Below are 18,812 nucleotides of genomic sequence, written 5' to 3'. Positions count from 1 at the left end.
AGCCCTGAACCCTAAAAACACCCCTGTACCCCAAAAACCAAACCTAACCATGAACCCTAAAAATACCCCTTTACCCCCAACCCAAACCTACCCCTGAACCCTTAAATACCCCTGTACCCCATAACCCAAACCTACCCCTGACCCCTAAAACACCCCTGTACCCCAAAACCCAAACCTACCCCTGAACCCTAAAACACCCCTGTACCCCAAAACCCAAACCTACCCCTGAACCCTTAAATACCCCTGTACCCCAAAACCCAAACCTAGCCCTAAACCCTAAAAATACCCCTGTACTCCAAAGCCCACCCGGAACCCTAAAATACCCCTGTACCCAAAACCCAAACCTAACCCTGAACCCAAAAAATACCTCTTTACCCCAAAACCCAAACCTATCCCTGAACCCTAAAATACCCTGTACCCCAAAACCCAAACCTAACCCTGAACCCAAAAAATACCTCTTTACCCCAAAACCCAAACCTATCCCTGAAACCTAAAACACCCCTGTACCCCAAAACCCAAACCTACCCCTGAACCCTAAAAATACCCCTGTACCCCAAACATAGCCCTGAACCCTAAAAATACCCTATACCCCAAATCCCCAAACCTACCCCTGATCCCTAATACCCCTGTACCCAATACCCAAACTTAGCCCTGAACCCTAAAAATACCCCTTTACCCCAAAACCCAAACCTACCCCTGAACCCTAAAAATACCCCTGTACCCCAAAACCCAAACCTAGCCCTGAACCCTAAAAATACCCCTGTACCCCAAAGCCCACCCGGAACCATAAAATACCCCTGTACCCCAAAACCCAAACCTAACCCTGAACCCAAAAAATACCTCTTTACCCCAAAACCCAAACCTATCCCTGAACCCTAAAATACCCCTGTACCCCAAAACCCAAACCTAGCCCTGAACCCTTAAAATACCCCTGTACCCCAAAACCCAAACCTACCCCTGAACCCTAAAAATACCCCTGTACCCCAAACATAGCCCTGAACCCTAAAAATACCCTATACCCCAAAACCCAAACCTACCCCTGATCCCTAAAAATACCCCTGTACCCCAATACCCAAACCTAGCCCTGAACCCTAAAAACACCCCTGTACCCCAAAAACCAAACCTACCCCTGAACCCTAAAAAAACCCTGTACCCCAAAACCCAAACCTATCCCTGAACCCTAAAATACCCCTGTACCCCAAAACCCAAACCAACCTCTGAACCCTAAAAATACCCCTGTACCCCAAACCTATCCCTAAAAATACCCCTGAACCCCATAACCCAAAACTATATCTGAACCCTTAAAATACCCAAACAACCCAAAACATATACCTCAGTACCCCAAAACATATACCCCTATACCCATACTTACCTTATCCAAACATTAAAAAAGAAATATGCTTTTACCATTCATGCATTTACAACGAATTTCGTTGTAAATGTATGTGTGGTAAAATTTAAAATGTAATGCCATGCGTTATAATGGTATTGCGTAGTCCTGGTTCTTTCGTAATGAAAGTATGCGGAGTGATGGTATGCGGAAAGAAAGTTGCGGAATAATGGGTGTTTACCAAGTAGAATGTTTGGACCACGTGACCAGGAATGGGACAACCGCTTCAAGGTTAGCGGTCTAGTGGCGATTATACTAGCTTATTTAAGCGAGGGCGCTGCACCCTGACCGCACGTTTAAGGCAAGCCCGTCTTTGCCCGTCTGCACCTGCACAGCACCAGGGGCCAGGACCCCCTGGCCCTTTCCAGTCGAGTCTCAGTATACCAAGGCTGAACTACTGAGTCCGTGCCCCACTCCACTCGGAGCATGCGGTGCCTTCCTCAGTCCTGGCCAAGGGGACTAAAACTGTGACCAATGTGGATTCTTGCTCCAGAGTTTTTCCACGCAAATCTCTATAACCTGTCTTGGCTCTAGATTCTGTACCTCCTTCACACTGTCACCAAACTCTAGATCATTAGCTAAGCACAGGTTACATTTACAGGACTTTCTTGAAGATCAGAGGCCAGCCACTATTTTTCTATCGGAGACCTGGCTTCTGAGGAAAGGCCATTTTGCAAGTTTTTTTTTATTGTCCGGCAAGACAGACTTTCTAAAAGAGGGGGCGGAATTGCAATAATTTTTAAGAAAGAATTTCAATGCTGCTTTTCGGAACATGCTATCCAGGATTGTGAAACTGTCTTCTTCTCCCTTGCACTTTGCAACAATTTCGCTATATAAGGAGCTCTTATCTACCACCCGCTGCTGAATGTCATCACTTTACTAGCGGACGCATTGTCTCCCATAGCCATTTGTTATTCAAATCTGTTTTATGTGAGTTTATCATCCATTTAGATGATATTAGCTGTCCCGCTGTAAAAGCTCTGGTTGAGGAAATGGAGTCTCCTGCTCTCCCAGCACGTCTCGGCCCCTATGCATAGATTAGGGCACATCCAGTGTTTTGCTAACATGACCTACGCCAAAACTTTGCTCCCCATCCCACTAGTTTGGTAAGATCATCTAGCGATACCACTTAGGATATCCTGCACTAGGACGTCAGGGAATTCTGTTCCACCCTCTATATGGGCATGGAGACGGGACGGGCGGCGCAGACGGGCTTGCCTTTGGCGCACCTTCAGTGCACAATCGGCGCGCCCGCTGCGCGTGGGAGTGGGCGACATAAGTTAGGAGCCGGGAGGGCTGGTCAGCTGCGTGGCGGCGAATGGGCGGCGGGGCCGCAGGGAGGCAGCGGCGGGAAAGTAGCGGCGAGCGGCCGGCTCTGCGGTGGCTGGGTCGCTTATAGGAAGGCAGTCGGCGTCAGCGGGAGCAGGAGGGGGCGACCAGGCCTAGGGTAGGCGCAGTGGTCACAATTCATTACAGCTTTTTTTTTTTTATAGGTATGGCAAATGTTTTTTGCAAAGTGTTATTTCACACTCTAATTTAAGTTTAAACCGGATTCTTTCAAATCATTGCCAATCTTTTGGTTGTTGCTGCTCCCTGGTAAATCATGGATTATGTATTCTATAAGTAGTATTTGTTTGAGCGGGGGCCCTTTATGTCTAATGGTTGTTTGCATTTACCATTGATATTGTGCAATAAGACAGATTATCTCTTAAATCAATATTCTGTGTCCGTATTATGTGACTTAACTCGATATAACTTTAACATAGAAAAAGAAAATATGATGGGCCAGGCAAGCGGAGTAATGGATTGATCAGTTAGATTATAAATAAAATTAATTACGAAACTAAGTCAAGAGAATGATCTGCTGCATGGGGCGGGTCCTCCATCCAGTTACTAAAACTTAATGTGTATAATGTATTTAAAATTCAGTAGCTGATACACTTTTTTTGTCAACTCTGATATCAGAATCACCATGAATAACCGTTTGCTTACTTTAAATATATAAATATTTGATATACAGTTTTATCAGTTATGCTGTGGTAGTCTATATCATGGCTGCACTGCAAGAAAAACGATAACATGCAAAGCATTCAATGGTTAAATGTTCTGGAGATGTGTAAGGATATTTATTAAGTGGCAGGTTAACTGACCTGGTTAGGTGTGAGTATATTGTTCAAATATTTCTGAGGATGATCAGGAGACCAATTCTTGCTTACTACAAACAGTTGAAAACTAGCACCATCCAGCAGCTCTGCTGGATGATGTGCATGTTTAGAGGCAGATCTGGCGTTTATCAGTGACCTCTTTGCCGGCTCAGACTCTTCTACAGTGCCCATCTTTTCAGTCTGACCTAATGAGATAATTCTCTTATTGCACACAATAGGGACTACGAGGGTTGCCCAACTTTAAAAAAAAATAAAACTGTGACAAAAACTGAACAGTACCCTTAACTGTCACTCTTTAATGGTTGCCCAGTTGAGAGATGCTCTGGAACTACTGTTTTTCTAAGAGCAGCACTCCTTTCCAACAGCCAGCAATGTGCCCCATGGGCATGTCCCTGAAGGATGGTGGGCAGAGGATACTATTGCCAAAGATAATCCAAGGACCGCTTTTACTGCCTTATGCTTGAGCCTTTGAACAGCGACCATCCCCCACTGGGTCTTCCTACAGGCTCAATGTGATGACACAGGTCGGCATAGACCTAAACTAAAGCAACAATTATTTTTGTAGCAGTCAGTATGCAAGGAGTGTTTTTTGCCTTCCACTAGACAGATTTTGCATAAAAAAATTATATACACCTTTCTGGAGACTTGGCACTACAGACTAATTGTACTGTAAACCTGAACCTGTTAATAAATTGACTTTATCTTTTTTCTAGTCTCCCAGCCTCCGGTATCTGGGCTCCAGACGTCTTCTGCTGCTCTACTACAAGTTGCAACACTCCAGTCACAGCCAACAATTCCAGGCAATGCACCAGCATTTCAGGTATGATGGGGAATTTTGTGCCTGTTGGACTAATTTAATTATTACCTAGTGTACCTTTTTCCCTCTCAAGATCTGGACTCCCCTATTTACATACACCTCTTGAACTACAGCTTTTCCACTCCCTGGCCTTTTCCAAGGTTGGTCTTAATAGTGTATGTATATGGAATTTTGAAATTGTTAAAGTTGTAGGGAGCGTGTGTATATTTCACTGGCCTAACACCACAAACCATGTCTGTAATGTAATGTGCATAAACATGTTATATGATTACAAAACTGAACTCAATTAAATGTTTATTTTTTCTAGCCGTACACAGGAATGGCATATGCCTACCAACCAGGTGCTACTACCACAACCCAGCTCCAGCCTATGGGACACATGTACCCAACACAACTTCCACCAGCTCCACAGTTCCAAGGTAGGCCCATAATGTGTTTAAAACCTTCCTGATAAATCTAATGCAGCTATTGCATGCTCTGAGTACACAGTGCTTTAGCAAATTATGCGTGAGCCATTCCACATAGCTTGTCTTGCCCGAACACCCACTCCATGGGCAGAAGGAACATGATTACATCCTTCCTCTCCGGCAGAACCCAGAGCGTCCGCCTCCCACCCTTCCGCTCCAAGACCACCGAGATCATCTGCGGCGTCCCACAAGGATCTTCCCTCAGCCCGATGCTATTCAATATCTACATGGCACCACTCGCCCACGTCGCACGACAACCTACCCTCAACATCATCTCCTACGCCAACGACACCCAGCTGATCATATCCCTCATGGAAGACTCCCACACCACCAAAACCAACCTCTACAGAGGAATGTAGGCCATCGCCGAATGGATGAAGGACAGCAGGCTGAAGCTGAACTCCGACAAGACAGAGGTCCTCATCCTCGGCCCCACTCCATCAGCCTGGGACGACTCCTGGTGGCCAACAGCACTAGGAACAGCCCCAGAACCCACCGACCATGCACGCAACCTGGGGATCATCCTCGACTCCGCCCTCTCCATGACCAAACAAGTTAACGCCGTCTACGCATCCTGCTTCAACACCCTCCTTCAACACCCTCCGAATGCTCCGCCGAATCTTCAAATGGATCCCCTCCGACACGAGGAAAACGATCACCCAGGCCCTCGTCACCAGCAGACTGGACTAGGGGAACACCCTCTACGCAGGAACAACAACCAACCTCCTGAGAAGGCTGCAACGCATCGAGAACTCCTCAGCACGACTGATCCTCGACGTTCCCCGACGCAGCCACATCACACCCCACCTGAGAGGCCTGCACTGGCTCCCCGTCAACAAGAGGATTACCATCAAACTCCTCATCCACGCACACAAAGCCCTACACAACGCCGGACCAGTATACCTCAATGACCGACTCCGCTTCTACACCCCCACCCGCAGCCTCCGCTCTGCCAGCCTTGCCCTCGCCACAGTCCCTCGCATCCGGAAAACAACCGCTGGCGACAGATCCTTCTCTTACCTCGCCGCCAAAACCTGGAACACCCTCCCTACCAATCTACGACAGACCCAAGACCTGCTGGCTTTCAGAAGACTTCTCAAGACCTGGCTCTTCTATCAGTAGCAGCCGCCCCCCCCTTCCTTGCCCAGCACCTTGAGACCCTCACGGGTAAGTAGCGCGCTTTACAAGTGTACTGATTGATTGATTGATTTTTTATTTATTGTGTGGGTAAGTTGTGGCACATATGGTACTGTGGAGCATGGCACACCATCTGTAACACTTCTAATTGGAGTACCCAACTTAGTATGTTTTCATCTTCAATATACCACAAAGATGTCATGCTATTTATTGTTTAGAAGGGATATTTTCAGATTTTCACAATTACTTTGTTTTATTGTTAAGCCTCCACTAGTGTGTCTTTGACACTTGATCTTTCAGTGGCAAATTGACTTAATTGAAGGTTTACCTCTCATACTGCTAGCAGCCCACAAGACTTAATATAGGTGTCTTCGTAAGACTACAATATGGTCTGAGAAATAAAGGACTTGGAGTTGGATAGCACAGCTTGTTTAGGCTATTAAGTTTTTGGAGTTTTATATAGTGTATAATTTAATGTACACAAGTAACAAGGTAAACTCCTTGATATAGACTCTGTTAGATTATCAGAACACGTGGGCACCCACCTAAAGAAAGAAGCACTAAAGTATCATCTTGAGTTTGCGTTTTATTTCTTTTCAGGATATTCTTACATTAACTAGAAGGTTCCTGCACCCGTCATATGCACCTATGTCATTGGTCAATGCCTGTATAATGTAGCTAAATATATCAAGTTTATCTCCAGGGATATATTAAGATATAACAGCAAAGGAGTACACTAAAGGTACAAATATACAAGGATACAAGCGTATGTTATAGATGCAGATACAATTTAACATATAAGAATTGTATTAGATATAAATAGGGAGTTGCCCAATGCTGCTAGAGTTGATATTCTGGATACTACCATCCACTCCTCATTTTCAAGGTTTGGTTCTCATAAGAGTTGTTAGGGGGGGGATATTTGTGATAATACAAAGTATAGTCTGGAACATTGCCACTGAGCTTAGTCTTCTCTAGTTTTGTTGAAAAGCGTCATCTTTTGACCACATACACCAGTTGTATCTCAGCTACTGCCCAGATGGATCATCATTCATTAACGCTGTTTGTCATAGGGTGCTCCCTGAGTTCTTTTAAAGCCTTACAAGCATAAACAGATGGAAATGGGTGACTATGTTAATGGGCAGCCTGTTACACCAGTGGGAGAAAGGACTGAAATGAGTCCCCAGTTGTTGCTGGTTGGTTTTTAGGCTGACAATACTGTTCCCTCTATTGTCAATGTGTACGAGTCTGCTAGGAAATTGATTGAGAACTATGGCCCAGAGTTCTACCAGGATGTATGCATCTTTCTTAGGGAACCCTTCCATTGCACTCTCAATCCTGCCAGATCGTCTGCTAGTCCTAATGTCGTGACTGGAAATGAGATGGCTGATAACCATCCTAAATAATTCAGAGAGAGTACATGTTGCCTAATTTCGAATTTGGGCTCTGGGTTACTCAGTCACAAATGAGGTGGATATCCCATCCGCCTTTCCACCTTATTATAAGTGCATTATATTGTGCGGCACTTGTAAAAAAGTGGATACGATATCCTCCACGTTTGTGACGGAGTAATCCATCTGCCCAACTCTATATCGGGCCCATAGTCAGTAAGACAGTTAGTCAAGATTGATGCTGGGATATGTAAGTTACTTCTTTTATCCTGAATAACTGAACACATTAACTTCCAGTGTTAGAATTTTGCTCTCTCAGAATCTTATGAAACCTAAACATATTGTATGAACTCAGGTTGCAGCTACATTAGAAATATTTTTTTGCCTCCGAATATTCAAAGGAATGTGACTGCTCTGCATTTCATATCTTGAACTATTTGTTTATATTTTTGTGTTGGATTCATTTAGATTATTCAGACATATTATATCTAGATTATCAAATAGAATTCAAAGAAGGGTAAACATCTGGGAGTCCGAACTACTGGCTTTGAGAATGAGATTAGTGGTTCTGCTGCTGGGAATGTGTTTACTATTAGGGTCTTTTATTGCACTGTTGTACATTTGCTGTAGTTTCCTTGTGTAAAGTGTTTAATTTTCTGCTTTGTTGGTGTCTTAGTTTACTCTAAGCTAATGTTTTCTCTTTCAGCATCTGGTGATGTCACATCCTTCCTTATGACTGAGGCTCGACAGCATAACACTGAGATTCGTATGGCTGTCAGCAAGGTGGCTGACAAAATAGATCACCTTAGCTCGAAGGTATTTCAAACGCCAATATCACTGCCTATCCTCATTCCTGTATCGTAGTTCAACGCTGATAGTTTATTAAACACTTTTATGCATGTATGCACCTTTCAAGCAGTCTAAATATATTATTGTTGAAAATAAGAAAAGTAGGATAATTCTATAGCATACTGTCCTATGTCCGCAGAACACGTTTGCCTGCATCAAAAAGGGCATGCCCAATACACATCCCCTCTGCCACTTTGATCTCCGATCCTTTTCCTGCCGACCAGTGTAGAAGAAACATGTCACAGATTCCAATTGGAGCGTGTCTGCTTTTGAGGTCTAACCACATGCAATTTGTTTTCCATAGTGTCTTAGTACAGACCTACCTTTTGTTTTTCTTTTTGCTGTATTTGACCAGATGAATTATACATTAATGCTTAGTGTTTTATTTTGGAAATGCTGACCCTCAAAGGCCTTGGCTCCATTCCAGTTGGCTATTGGACCTTGTACCAGAAGATTTAATGTTTAAGGGAAAAGGTTGGCAAGCAGCAAAAAGAAATTGTGGGAAATTAAGGATTCTTGTGCCTAAAACAGTTGGCCACAAGCAAAACATGAGAAAAGAGAAGAGCTCAGTTTGGTTATTGCTGGGTTTTATCCCCATATGTGGTCTGATCACCCTTTCATCCTTTTGAGATTTGTCGAACTGCTGCACATTTCCTTGAGTAATACTTATTCTGATAGACACTTCTGATTGCAGATTCCTCACCTGTAGAATATCTCCAAACACCTGACTGAATCCAAAAGATTTTTCAATATAGCCTCTGTACGTCACTATGTGGCATCATTCATCTCCATGTTGAGTCTGCTGTGCCCCAGGATTGACTACTTAAGAATTCTATAGCTGCCACCCAAGCACTCTGATATCAGTTTCTTTTTTTCCGTGCCTTCATACATGCAGGACTAGCTCCTAAATTCTTTTGTCTATTTCATGAGCTTTTTAATCAAACTGTTTTTTCCTGTGTGCAAGGGACACGTCCCCGCCTAAAACTGCTTGTACAAAAGGTAAAAACACATTTCTGTGACAGATCCCTACAAGATGTACTCTGGAGTCCTGGTTTGTGCCACATTATGCATGAAGTTTGCTCTGATGAACCCAATGGTGATCTGGGAATGCTAAGTCAAGATGTATGTCACTAATTACTGCAGGAAGTCCAGGTGCCACTTGAAGTCGAGGACATGGACCTGTTCCTGCTCTCGGGGTGGTCATGTTAAGGTGGTCAAAGTCTTCAGGTAAGTCCAAATCAAAAAATAAATGTAAGAAGTCCAAGCAGGCATCATCCCAGCCTCACCATCAAAAGTTTAAGAAGTTACGAGAACGTCACGGTGTTCCGCAATCTGCTTGCCTGTCTTATACTGAGGAGCCGATTTCACCGCTGATTCTGCTGCACGTTGAAATCCTGGGTCCATTGGTGATGCTACAACAGATTGAGGTATTAAAGGCGGCCATGCTTCGCATCTTCAGCACTCTACCAACTCCCACTGGTGCGCTTTCTGCCCCATGGATTTGCCATGACCTACAGTCGGTCTCCCGCTGGCGAGTCCACCTTTGTCACCGGCTGTGCCTCCTGAAGCCATTTCTGGTTCAGCTCTAACTCCAGAGCAGACTCTAATCCCAACACTAAGGTTCCATGCTCGTTCTGCCACACTGGCACATAGTCCCATAGTTCAGCGTGACTCCAGGAAGACTCTATCTCAACCTCAGCCAAAGCTGTGAAGAAGCTCAGTCATAAATTCTGACTTTGATCAGACCACACTTTTGCCAAGGAGTCACCATCCATTTCTCCAACGAATGTTTGAATCAAACTCAGACCAGACCCAACCAGCTTTTGGGGATGATGGTGGGAATTAATTTGTCCCTCAAAATATGATGCCCCTCAATATGATGATAGTTTTTATATGTACCTACAAGAGTCCAGTGGGCTATGCACTTCCCTGTCACGAGGTTGATCTCACCCTGTGGCCCTTCCAAAGAAGAGTTTGTTTCATTCTCCATTTCATTCGATGAGCAATCAAAATCTTAGATCTAAAATTGCCTTCTATTAAGGTAAAAACCAATAACCTCCCCCCGCAATCCTCATCAGAACCCCTGCTGCTGCTCAACGAGCCTGCAATCAATAGCATCATCGGCATTTGAATCAAACCCTTCTCTTTTGTTTCTGCACACAGACAAGTTACACTTGGTTACAACAGACCCACTTGGGGTGACCCTGCCTTCCTGACGCAGTAGCCTACTCCTTAGAGCATAGTAGCACAGGCCTCCAGTAACCGTGTTAACCACAATGTTTTTCCTTCACTCTCTCCCTCCCTCCTCCACTTTTCAGACAGTGTTGTTTTTTTTTTTTTACACTAGTCACACTTTTAGATCAAGTCAACATCACCTGCTTGCTAGGCAGGTACTCCCACACAATGAGACTCAGTCACTGAAATCTTACGAATAGTCCTGGAAAAATTTACCTCTAATTTGATGTAGAACATTTGTGATGGCCAGGATGTGGCCAAGTATGTCATCCGGTCAGGTTTGAACTTAGCAGACTTCTTAGGCAAAACAGTTGATACTAGCATGGAGCTCTGGCACCAAACCAGGGGGAGATCCACAGGCTTCTTGAGTGATATTTAGGAAGCACTCATGGATATACCTTTTGAGAGATCTTTCCTCTCCTGCCTGAGTCTTTTAAAGAGAGTAGTGGTACTGCCCCCCCCCTTAGTCTTTCCACACCTTCAAGGCAGGTATTCCCAAACATTTTGCCCCTTTCAAGGTATTGCTAAGAGCTTTATCTACAGACTGCATCAAGGTCCTCCACCCCACCAACAGACATTCCAGTCCTTTGGAGGTCGAGGTAGGGGATCCAGCGGGCAGCATTTCAGCCTTAAAGGACATGAAGCCCAAAGTCCTCCGCCAGCAGACTCCAAGACACTTTAGTTTGCTATTAACTACACAACCCCCAATTGGAGGCAGATGGCTTATTTTCTCTAAGGGTGGCAAACAGTTACATCCGACAGGAGTGCCCTGCAAATAATACGAGGCTATGGCCTGCCATTCTTTTCCATTTTGTTGCATCTTCCACCCTCATCAGGAGGACTTTTGGAGGACCATTTGTCCATTTTGCTACAGGGAGTTTATTCACTGTTTAGGTCTCGGCTGGTGTGTCTGCGCACATGCGCAGCTCGCTCGGCGAGAATTTATGATTTTGAGGAGCTTCAGTAAAGGGCTTTAAGCCCCGCCCCTCTTTTCCATTGGCTGGCGTCACTGTTTATGCTAAACGGTGGCCAGCCATTGGAAAAGAACTTTCCATTACGTTTACTTTTGCCTTTTTCAGACGGCCCACTTGGATGGGCTCTCCTGAATTCCGTTCATCGCAAAAGGTTTCTTATCTTTATGGGCCCATGTGTTTTAAACACATGGCCCCATAAAGGCAAGAGATCGGCTGCAGCGCGGTCCTCTTTCGCTTTCGGGACCGCGTTTGTTAAGCTCAGCACATAGTAAGGCGAATGGGTGAATACCATCTAACTGGCTCAGACAGTGGGTGAAAAAGGCACTGCTGCTTCTGCTCCCTCCCCCTCCCCCCCATAGGAAACCCAAGTCCTTGCTCGCAGTCCCAGAAGACACTTGACTTTCGATGAAATACATAAATGCTGCAACGTATTATAAATGTCTTCGAGGAAGAGACGGCACCCCAAATACCGGACATAAAAGAACCTACAGTGGTCAAGCTGGAACCTGCACTTTTCATACGGGATCTGCACTTTTTATACGGGACACCTGAACGTGTATACAAGGCACACCGCCGACAGTATTTCAAAGTGCACCTGGCGCACGGGAGCCTGACCTGTGGATACTGAGACCTGTGGATATTGGGCCACCGTTTACCAGCATCTGAGTGCTGACCTCTTTGTTCATTACTGAGGCTGACCTTCAGCGCCCCAAGGACTCCTCAGCAGGCGCTCTCTGAACTCTCGGCCAATGGGCGGACAGCACCGGCCCCTCCTGTGGGGCTTTGGGTTTCTTTGCTTCGTCCTGCAGGTAACTGGGAACAGATCCGGCCCCAGTTGAACGCGTGAGCGGTACTTTTGTGATAATTCTTTCCATAAATAATTTCCCAAGGGTACCCGTACCCGACTGATCCATTGTGCTTCACTGACGGCTGATCAGACTTACTGAAAAATCTGGCCTAATTCTGTTCCATCTGCCTGGATTGCCTACCTGTGATCATGCCTGAGACATCTTCCTATCGTAGACCGCCCCTAATGCTTCCCTCGTCTGACTTTTGCCCACCTCATTGTTATCCCTGCCTTTCAGTTCACTCCCATCTTCAGCTTGCAAGCCCGAATTCCCTGTTAACGCCTCTGCCTGTCTCGCCCCCCCCCCCCTTCGTTTCTAGCGTGGCTCGCCCCAGCCTGACTCTACCCTCTTGCCTAAACTGCACCTAGCTAGGCCTCATGCCTCACCTGGTGCAGATTTCTGGCGTTTTTGATTTTCAAAGGTTTCGAAAGACTCTTATGGGCACACCTAGACATTTGCACCAATCAGTTTGCGGAGCGCTCTGAGAAACTTCTTTAAACGCAATTTTGTTAAGATCCAAGTGTAATTACAAAAGCATATTTGCATGTAATGTACAACTCCGCCTGCAGGAACGCTTTACCAAAATATTTTCTTTCCTCCAATGGGAAAATATTTTATCCTGTAAAATAATTTCTTCCCCTACACTACCCAACCAATTTTGGAGGCGTTCCCTTCACCCTCAGCACACGAGAAAGGGTGGCCTCGCATTTGCCTCAAGGCTAAAAACTTGGTGGAGCGGTCCATTTTTTCACGTAAATGCCTCCAATAATGTCCACCAAAGCTGTAGGGACAGGTGAGAGTTTAGTACCTTCGGATACGATAGTGCCTGGCCCCCTGCAGGAGTCTGGTGGGGATGTGGTCCGTCGGCTAGACTTGACTTTGGTGCTGGAAACCTGGGTTCGAGCCTTGGGGTCTCGTCCACATCCTGTGATTCTGGGCAAATCACTTAATCTCCCATGCCTGAATGTGTAATGCAAATCCGGTGCTCGTGTAAGCCGCTCCAATAGCTTCGGTTCGAGTTCGCGCTATATAAATATGCAACAAAAAAAACAGCTGCTATCACAAGTGAGGGACTGGGGTACCAACAACGGTGCCAGCTAACTTAGGCCATGCTCCCATTGGCTAAGCTCAGGCGGTATTCTGAGTTTAGCCACCTAATGGTGGTGCCAAGTAAAAACAAAAGGGCTAAAAGCTATCTTTTCTCTGCTTATGGGAAGCATCCCAGAGGCAAAATAGCATTTTGCCTAAAGTGCTGAAAAATCTTGCACTGTTCCTATCACTAACTAGCCATGACAACTGGTCTGTGTCTTGCTCAAGTGGGTGAACAGCAGGGTCTACACACCAACGTATGTTCCCTTGGCGCCCCCGGAAATACCAGTATAATTCCCAGCTTACGGCCTAAAATATAGGTGTTTACTCTGGAACATCTTGTCCTGATCACCCCATAAGATAGCCCAGCGAGCTGGGCGCCCGCCCAGATCACCCCATAAGATAGCCCAGAGAGCCGGGGGCCTGCACAGATCACTCCGCAAGACAGCTAAGTGAGCTGGGCGCCCGCCCAGAGACATGTAGATCTTAGATAATGAATATCACTGAGTCTGATAAACAACAACTAAAGTTTAAGACCTAAAAACAATTCTGCCTGTGGAATGACAGTCATCATCATTCTGATTATGATTAGTATGAAATGATGCTGACTAACCGTATTCAAATTAATAAAAGCAGCAATAACAAAAATGCTCATTACAGGAATAGAGAATAGTATTCCAATTGTTAGTAGACAATAAAGCTTATTATTATTATTATTATTATTATTATTATTATTATTATTATTATTAGTAAGAGTAGGAGTAGGGGCAACAATGCAAACTATTAACATTAATACCAATAATAATTATTACTATAATTATTGTAGTCATTTTCATTCTCATTCAATATTATTATGCATACTCTGAATAATCATTATTAATATTACAGCTGTCATTAACACTGGTAATAACCACAATAATAATGTGTTATATATTGTTTTTACTATTATTTTCATTACAGGTGTTATCAATGTTACTATTATTTGTGATAATTATACTAGTAAAACCACTATTATTATTATTATTCTGAGTATTATTATTCGTAGCGTTATTACTGTGTTGAAAAGGCTCCCAGGCCTAGATCACCAGACGAGAGAGCTGCATTCTCTACTTTAGCAACAATATGGCCCTCAACCCACATAAAGCCCCCTTTCTCTGCAGGTGATTTGAGGAGCAGGGCTTTAGGGGCAATAGCAGGGTTGCAGGATTGCAGGGGCAATAGCAGGGTTGCAGGGGCAGGGACAGGAGCAGGATTGAAGGGGCCGGATTGCAGGGGTAATAACAGGGTTGTAAGGGCAGGGACAGTACTGCAGAGCAGGGACAGGACTTTAGGGGCAGGAGAAGGATTGTAGGGGCAGGGTTTCAGCGGCAATAGCAATTGTGTTAGGTTACATAATAGGTCTCGCCTTCCATTAAGTTAAAGCCATTTGCTTTGCTATACATTACCATTAGCAAAGCAAATGGCTTTAACTTAATCAAAGGCGTGACCTATTACATTGTCAATGCTTGTTGAACAATGGAGCCATAGAGATCGGGAAAGGGTGCTTCTACTGCTATGTCCCTGTTTCGATTTTCCTTGTGTCCTATTTTAGTCTTTCGGCTCCTCCATTTCTTTCCTCGGAAGGACAAATTCAAGACACTCACACTGGTCCATGAGACTGGATGGTGCGCCAGACGCCTATTTCCATAACCCCACCCTGCAGGCCCACATATGCTACCTCCTGTTCAAGGTGGGCAATGAGCATTTTTAGTTTGCTGTGCTCCATTTTGGCCTAACCAACACCCCTCAGGTGTTCACAAAGGTGATGCTGGTGGTCGCACCGTACACTCAGAGGTTAGGAGTACCAGTCTTCCCCTATCACTGTGACTGGCTCCTGGAGGCGGTCTCACCACAGTCCGTCGTAGACCACCTTTAGATGTTAGCAAACCTCCTTACATCGCTGGGGTTCACAATCAATGTGCCAAAGTCACACTTAATTCCTTCACAGAGGCTCCCTTTCACGTGAGCTATCCTGGATATTGTGCAGTTCAGACCTTCCCTCCATATCAATAAATCAAGGACATTCCATCTTTGATCCTAATGCTTAAGTATCTATTCTAATTCCCAGTGATAGCTCTGAGGCTTCTTAGCCTACTGGCATATGGGGTCTCTGCAGTGGAATCTAAAGCCTAGTGTGCCCAGCACCAAGAGAACCCATCAGATTCCAACGAGGTTCGACTGCAATTTGACCAGTGGCCAAATCCCCCCCCTTTCACCCCAACCAGAACAGACAGTGGTGACGAACACATAAATACTGAGTTGGGAAGACAATATGGGAGAGGTGGAGACCAGAGGACTCTAGACTCGAGTGGGGATCAGCTTCCACATCAATTGGCTGGATTTCCGGGCCATTCTTTCGATGTTGAAAGCCTTACTGCTGTCCATCAAGAGTTGGCTGGTTCAGGTTCTTAAGGACAACATCACTGCCATGTTGTATTGCAACAAGCAGAGTGTGGTGGGGTCCTGAGCTATGTGTCCATAGGGCTTACGCCTCTTGACCTGGCCGAATCGTCAGGGTATTTCCCTGATTGCACAGCACCCCATGAGCTTTAAATACCATTGCAGACAAACTCAGCCGGCGATGCCTAGCGTGTTGGATCTAGCCCTGATCTCTTGACTGGGTGAGAGTATTCTGCTTAATTCAGAGACTCTGTCCATCACCACCCCTTGTTGTTAAATATTTTGTCCACCCTAAGCGTGGAAGGGTATACTCAGATGTGAGTCCCTTGCTCATTGCACCATCAGGATTCAAGCAAGCCGGGCCGACGACGGCTGAAATGCCAGAAACCGGTCCCCGGAAGCTTGTTTCCTTCCCAGTGTAAGAATTGGCTTGGTAGTTTGGTTTGCCCTGTTCCCATCATGCACTGGGACAGGAACAGACTAATTTGCATATAGCCAGGTTCTGAGCTGGGATGGTGCAGTGAGCTAAAAAACGGTGTTGGATCTAGCCCTGATCTCTTGACTGGGTGAGAGTATTCTGCTTAATTCAGAGACTCTGTCCATCACCACCCCTTGTTGTTAAATATTTTGTCCACCCTAAGCGTGGAAGGGTATACTCAGATGTGAGTCTCTTGCTCATTGCACCATCAGGATTCAAGCAAGCCGGGCCGACGACTGCTGAAATGCCAGAAACCGGTCCCCGGAAGCTTGTTTCCTTCCCAGCGTAAGAATTGGCTTGGTAGTTCGGTTTGCCCTGTTCCCATCGTGCACTGGGACAGGAACAGACTAATTTGCATATAGCCAGGTTCTGAGCTGGGATGGTGCAGTGAGCTAAAAAACGGTGTTGGATCTAGCCCTGATCTCTTGACTGGGTGAGAGTATTCTGCTTAATTCAGAGACCCTGTCCATCACCACCCCTTGTTGTTAAATATAGAGAATCACAAATGGCAGCAACACCCAGAGGTGTCTCGGTGTCTTCCAACACATTGCTTCGAACAGCATTGGTCTAACCCTGGGAGTGATATGCAGCATTTGGGCCCCATGGACGGAAGATGTCCCAACCAGCTGATATCTGGCCGCAACCTGGGGCCAGATTGAGAAGGTAGTGGGCCCCCCTGACCCTCCCTTTGTCTGATACAATGCCTGTGTGCGGCTGTTGGGTCCTGGAGAGTTGGCACGTCCAATCTACAAGAGGTGACAGCCTCCTTGAAGCCCCCGAGAACTCCTGCACCAGGGGTCCCCCTCTTGTGAGTGCTGGAGACCACCAGAGGCTGCAAGTAGTGAAAAAAGAGGACCCGGTGCGGAGAGTTGACCAGCAGTGGCTGCCCGTCTGTGGACCATGGGGCACCCCTGAGTGCAGGAAATCCACGTAGGAGAGGAGTGACTGTGCATGTGGGCCTCCACGTGCCTAAGAGGTGAAGTGCTGTACAAAGAGGAGGGAGCTAGCCGCCATTCCTGAAGCCTGCAGTGAGGACTGGCAAGGGCGGTGAGGAGACATAGGCTTCCTTGGGCCTGCATCACCAAAGCTGAGCGTCAGAAGACCTAGTCGAGGGAAGAGTATGCACGGCTGGTGAATCTTGGCAGCCTGGAGTTGGCTGGGGGCTGAGGGTCCTTCCACCTTGTCCAGAATCGTAACAGGGGTGAAGCAACCTGCGCAGAAGGTATTGCGGTGATGTCCCTATAGACTACAAGCATCATGAGCCTCACAGTGTGGAAGTGAGATTGTCTGAGGCCTTGGATAATGAGCAAAGGCGACATTGGCGGCACTTGCGCTCCAGGGCACTTTCGGCTCTGGGAAGCAGAGGGGTAGGACCTCGGCCCGTTCGACGCATTGCAGTGGGCAACCAGCTGGTAGAAGAAAGCTCCTACCTCCCACTGCACCTTCCGAAGCTATCGCTGGGACCTGGGGGCCACTGGGTGGTGTATAGTCCCCTGACCTAGGGATAGACACAGATGATGGGCCATGACAGAGCCCCAGGTGCAAGTGAGCAAGCCAAAATGGACAGATACATGGGGAACCCCGGCGCTGACAGACCGCGGCGATGTTTTTCACAGTCCCTGATGCCTTAATTGGCCAGATACTGGCAGCCATTGTGCAACTTAAACAAACTCTGGAACAGGAAATGGATGCAGGAGCAATGGATGTGAATTTACTTAGGGCGGGCCTTCGAAAGGTGAATGAGCGGATGCTCGAGACAGAGCCCACTGTGAAGGGGATCACCACAGAACTGGAGGAGCTCAGATCGATGGTGCACACTCTCACAGATAAAACCACATACATGGATGCCTGCATGAAGGGTGCAGAAGGCAGGGTGTGGAGAGAGTGACGTTGGAACAGTTCTTGGAAGGTTGGCTCCATACCCTACTCCAACCCGAATAATTATCCTTGTTGTTTGTCATTGAGAGAGCCCGCCGAACCTTGGCACCTCGGCCCCCCACCCGGGGTGGCAGCCCTGAGTAATGATTGCTCATATCCTAAATTACAGAGACAGGGGCGCTATCCTGAAATGGGCTAGGACACAGGAGGAGTTCCATTTTGAAGACCAGTATTTTCCCTGTTGCTTTTTGCTCTGACTATGGAGCCACTTTCTTCGAGACTGCACGGGGTGCTGCAGACCTTGGGAATGAGGATAAGGGACGGGACACATGTTGTTTGCATGTACGCAGACAACACTCTCCTATACCTAACACTACCAGAGGAATCTCCCCATTGCTGTTCCACGAACTGACGGCCTTCAAAATAGTCTCCGGGCTTCATGTCAATAGGCGGAAGATGATGTTATATCAGAGCGGGAATCCCATGATGGATTCAACCCAGATCCGTGACTGGGGGTGAGTGTCTGCAAAGTTTCAGCACTCAGTGCATCATCTCCTTGTGTTTGCTTTGTTCCCCCTAAGTTGGCAGGGTAATTGGGTCCCTTGCTCACTGTGCCACTGGATTCAAGCTAGCCTGGCTGATATGGGGTGTTACC

The 18,812-nt window shown here is 46.3% G+C and overlaps 1 protein-coding gene across 1 annotated transcript in view; it reads left to right on the top strand.

Annotated features, from left to right (window-relative positions):
* FKBP15 (FKBP prolyl isomerase family member 15) overlaps window positions 1–18,812 on the top strand; it is a 384,455-nt gene that overhangs the window by 199,760 nt on the left and 165,883 nt on the right. The window contains exons 14-16 of the mRNA XM_086921201.1: window positions 4,269–4,375; window positions 4,680–4,791; window positions 8,074–8,183. Coding sequence (XP_086777327.1) covers window positions 4,269–4,375; window positions 4,680–4,791; window positions 8,074–8,183 — 329 coding nt within the window. The remainder of the gene's footprint in view (window positions 1–4,268; window positions 4,376–4,679; window positions 4,792–8,073; window positions 8,184–18,812) is intronic.

Source organism: Lissotriton vulgaris, chromosome 5 (genome assembly GCF_964263255.1).
Source record: "Lissotriton vulgaris chromosome 5, aLisVul1.2, whole genome shotgun sequence".
NCBI lineage: Eukaryota > Metazoa > Chordata > Amphibia > Caudata > Salamandridae > Lissotriton > Lissotriton vulgaris.
Note: the sequence above shows the minus strand (reverse complement) of the source record. Positions and strands in the feature narration are given on the sequence as shown.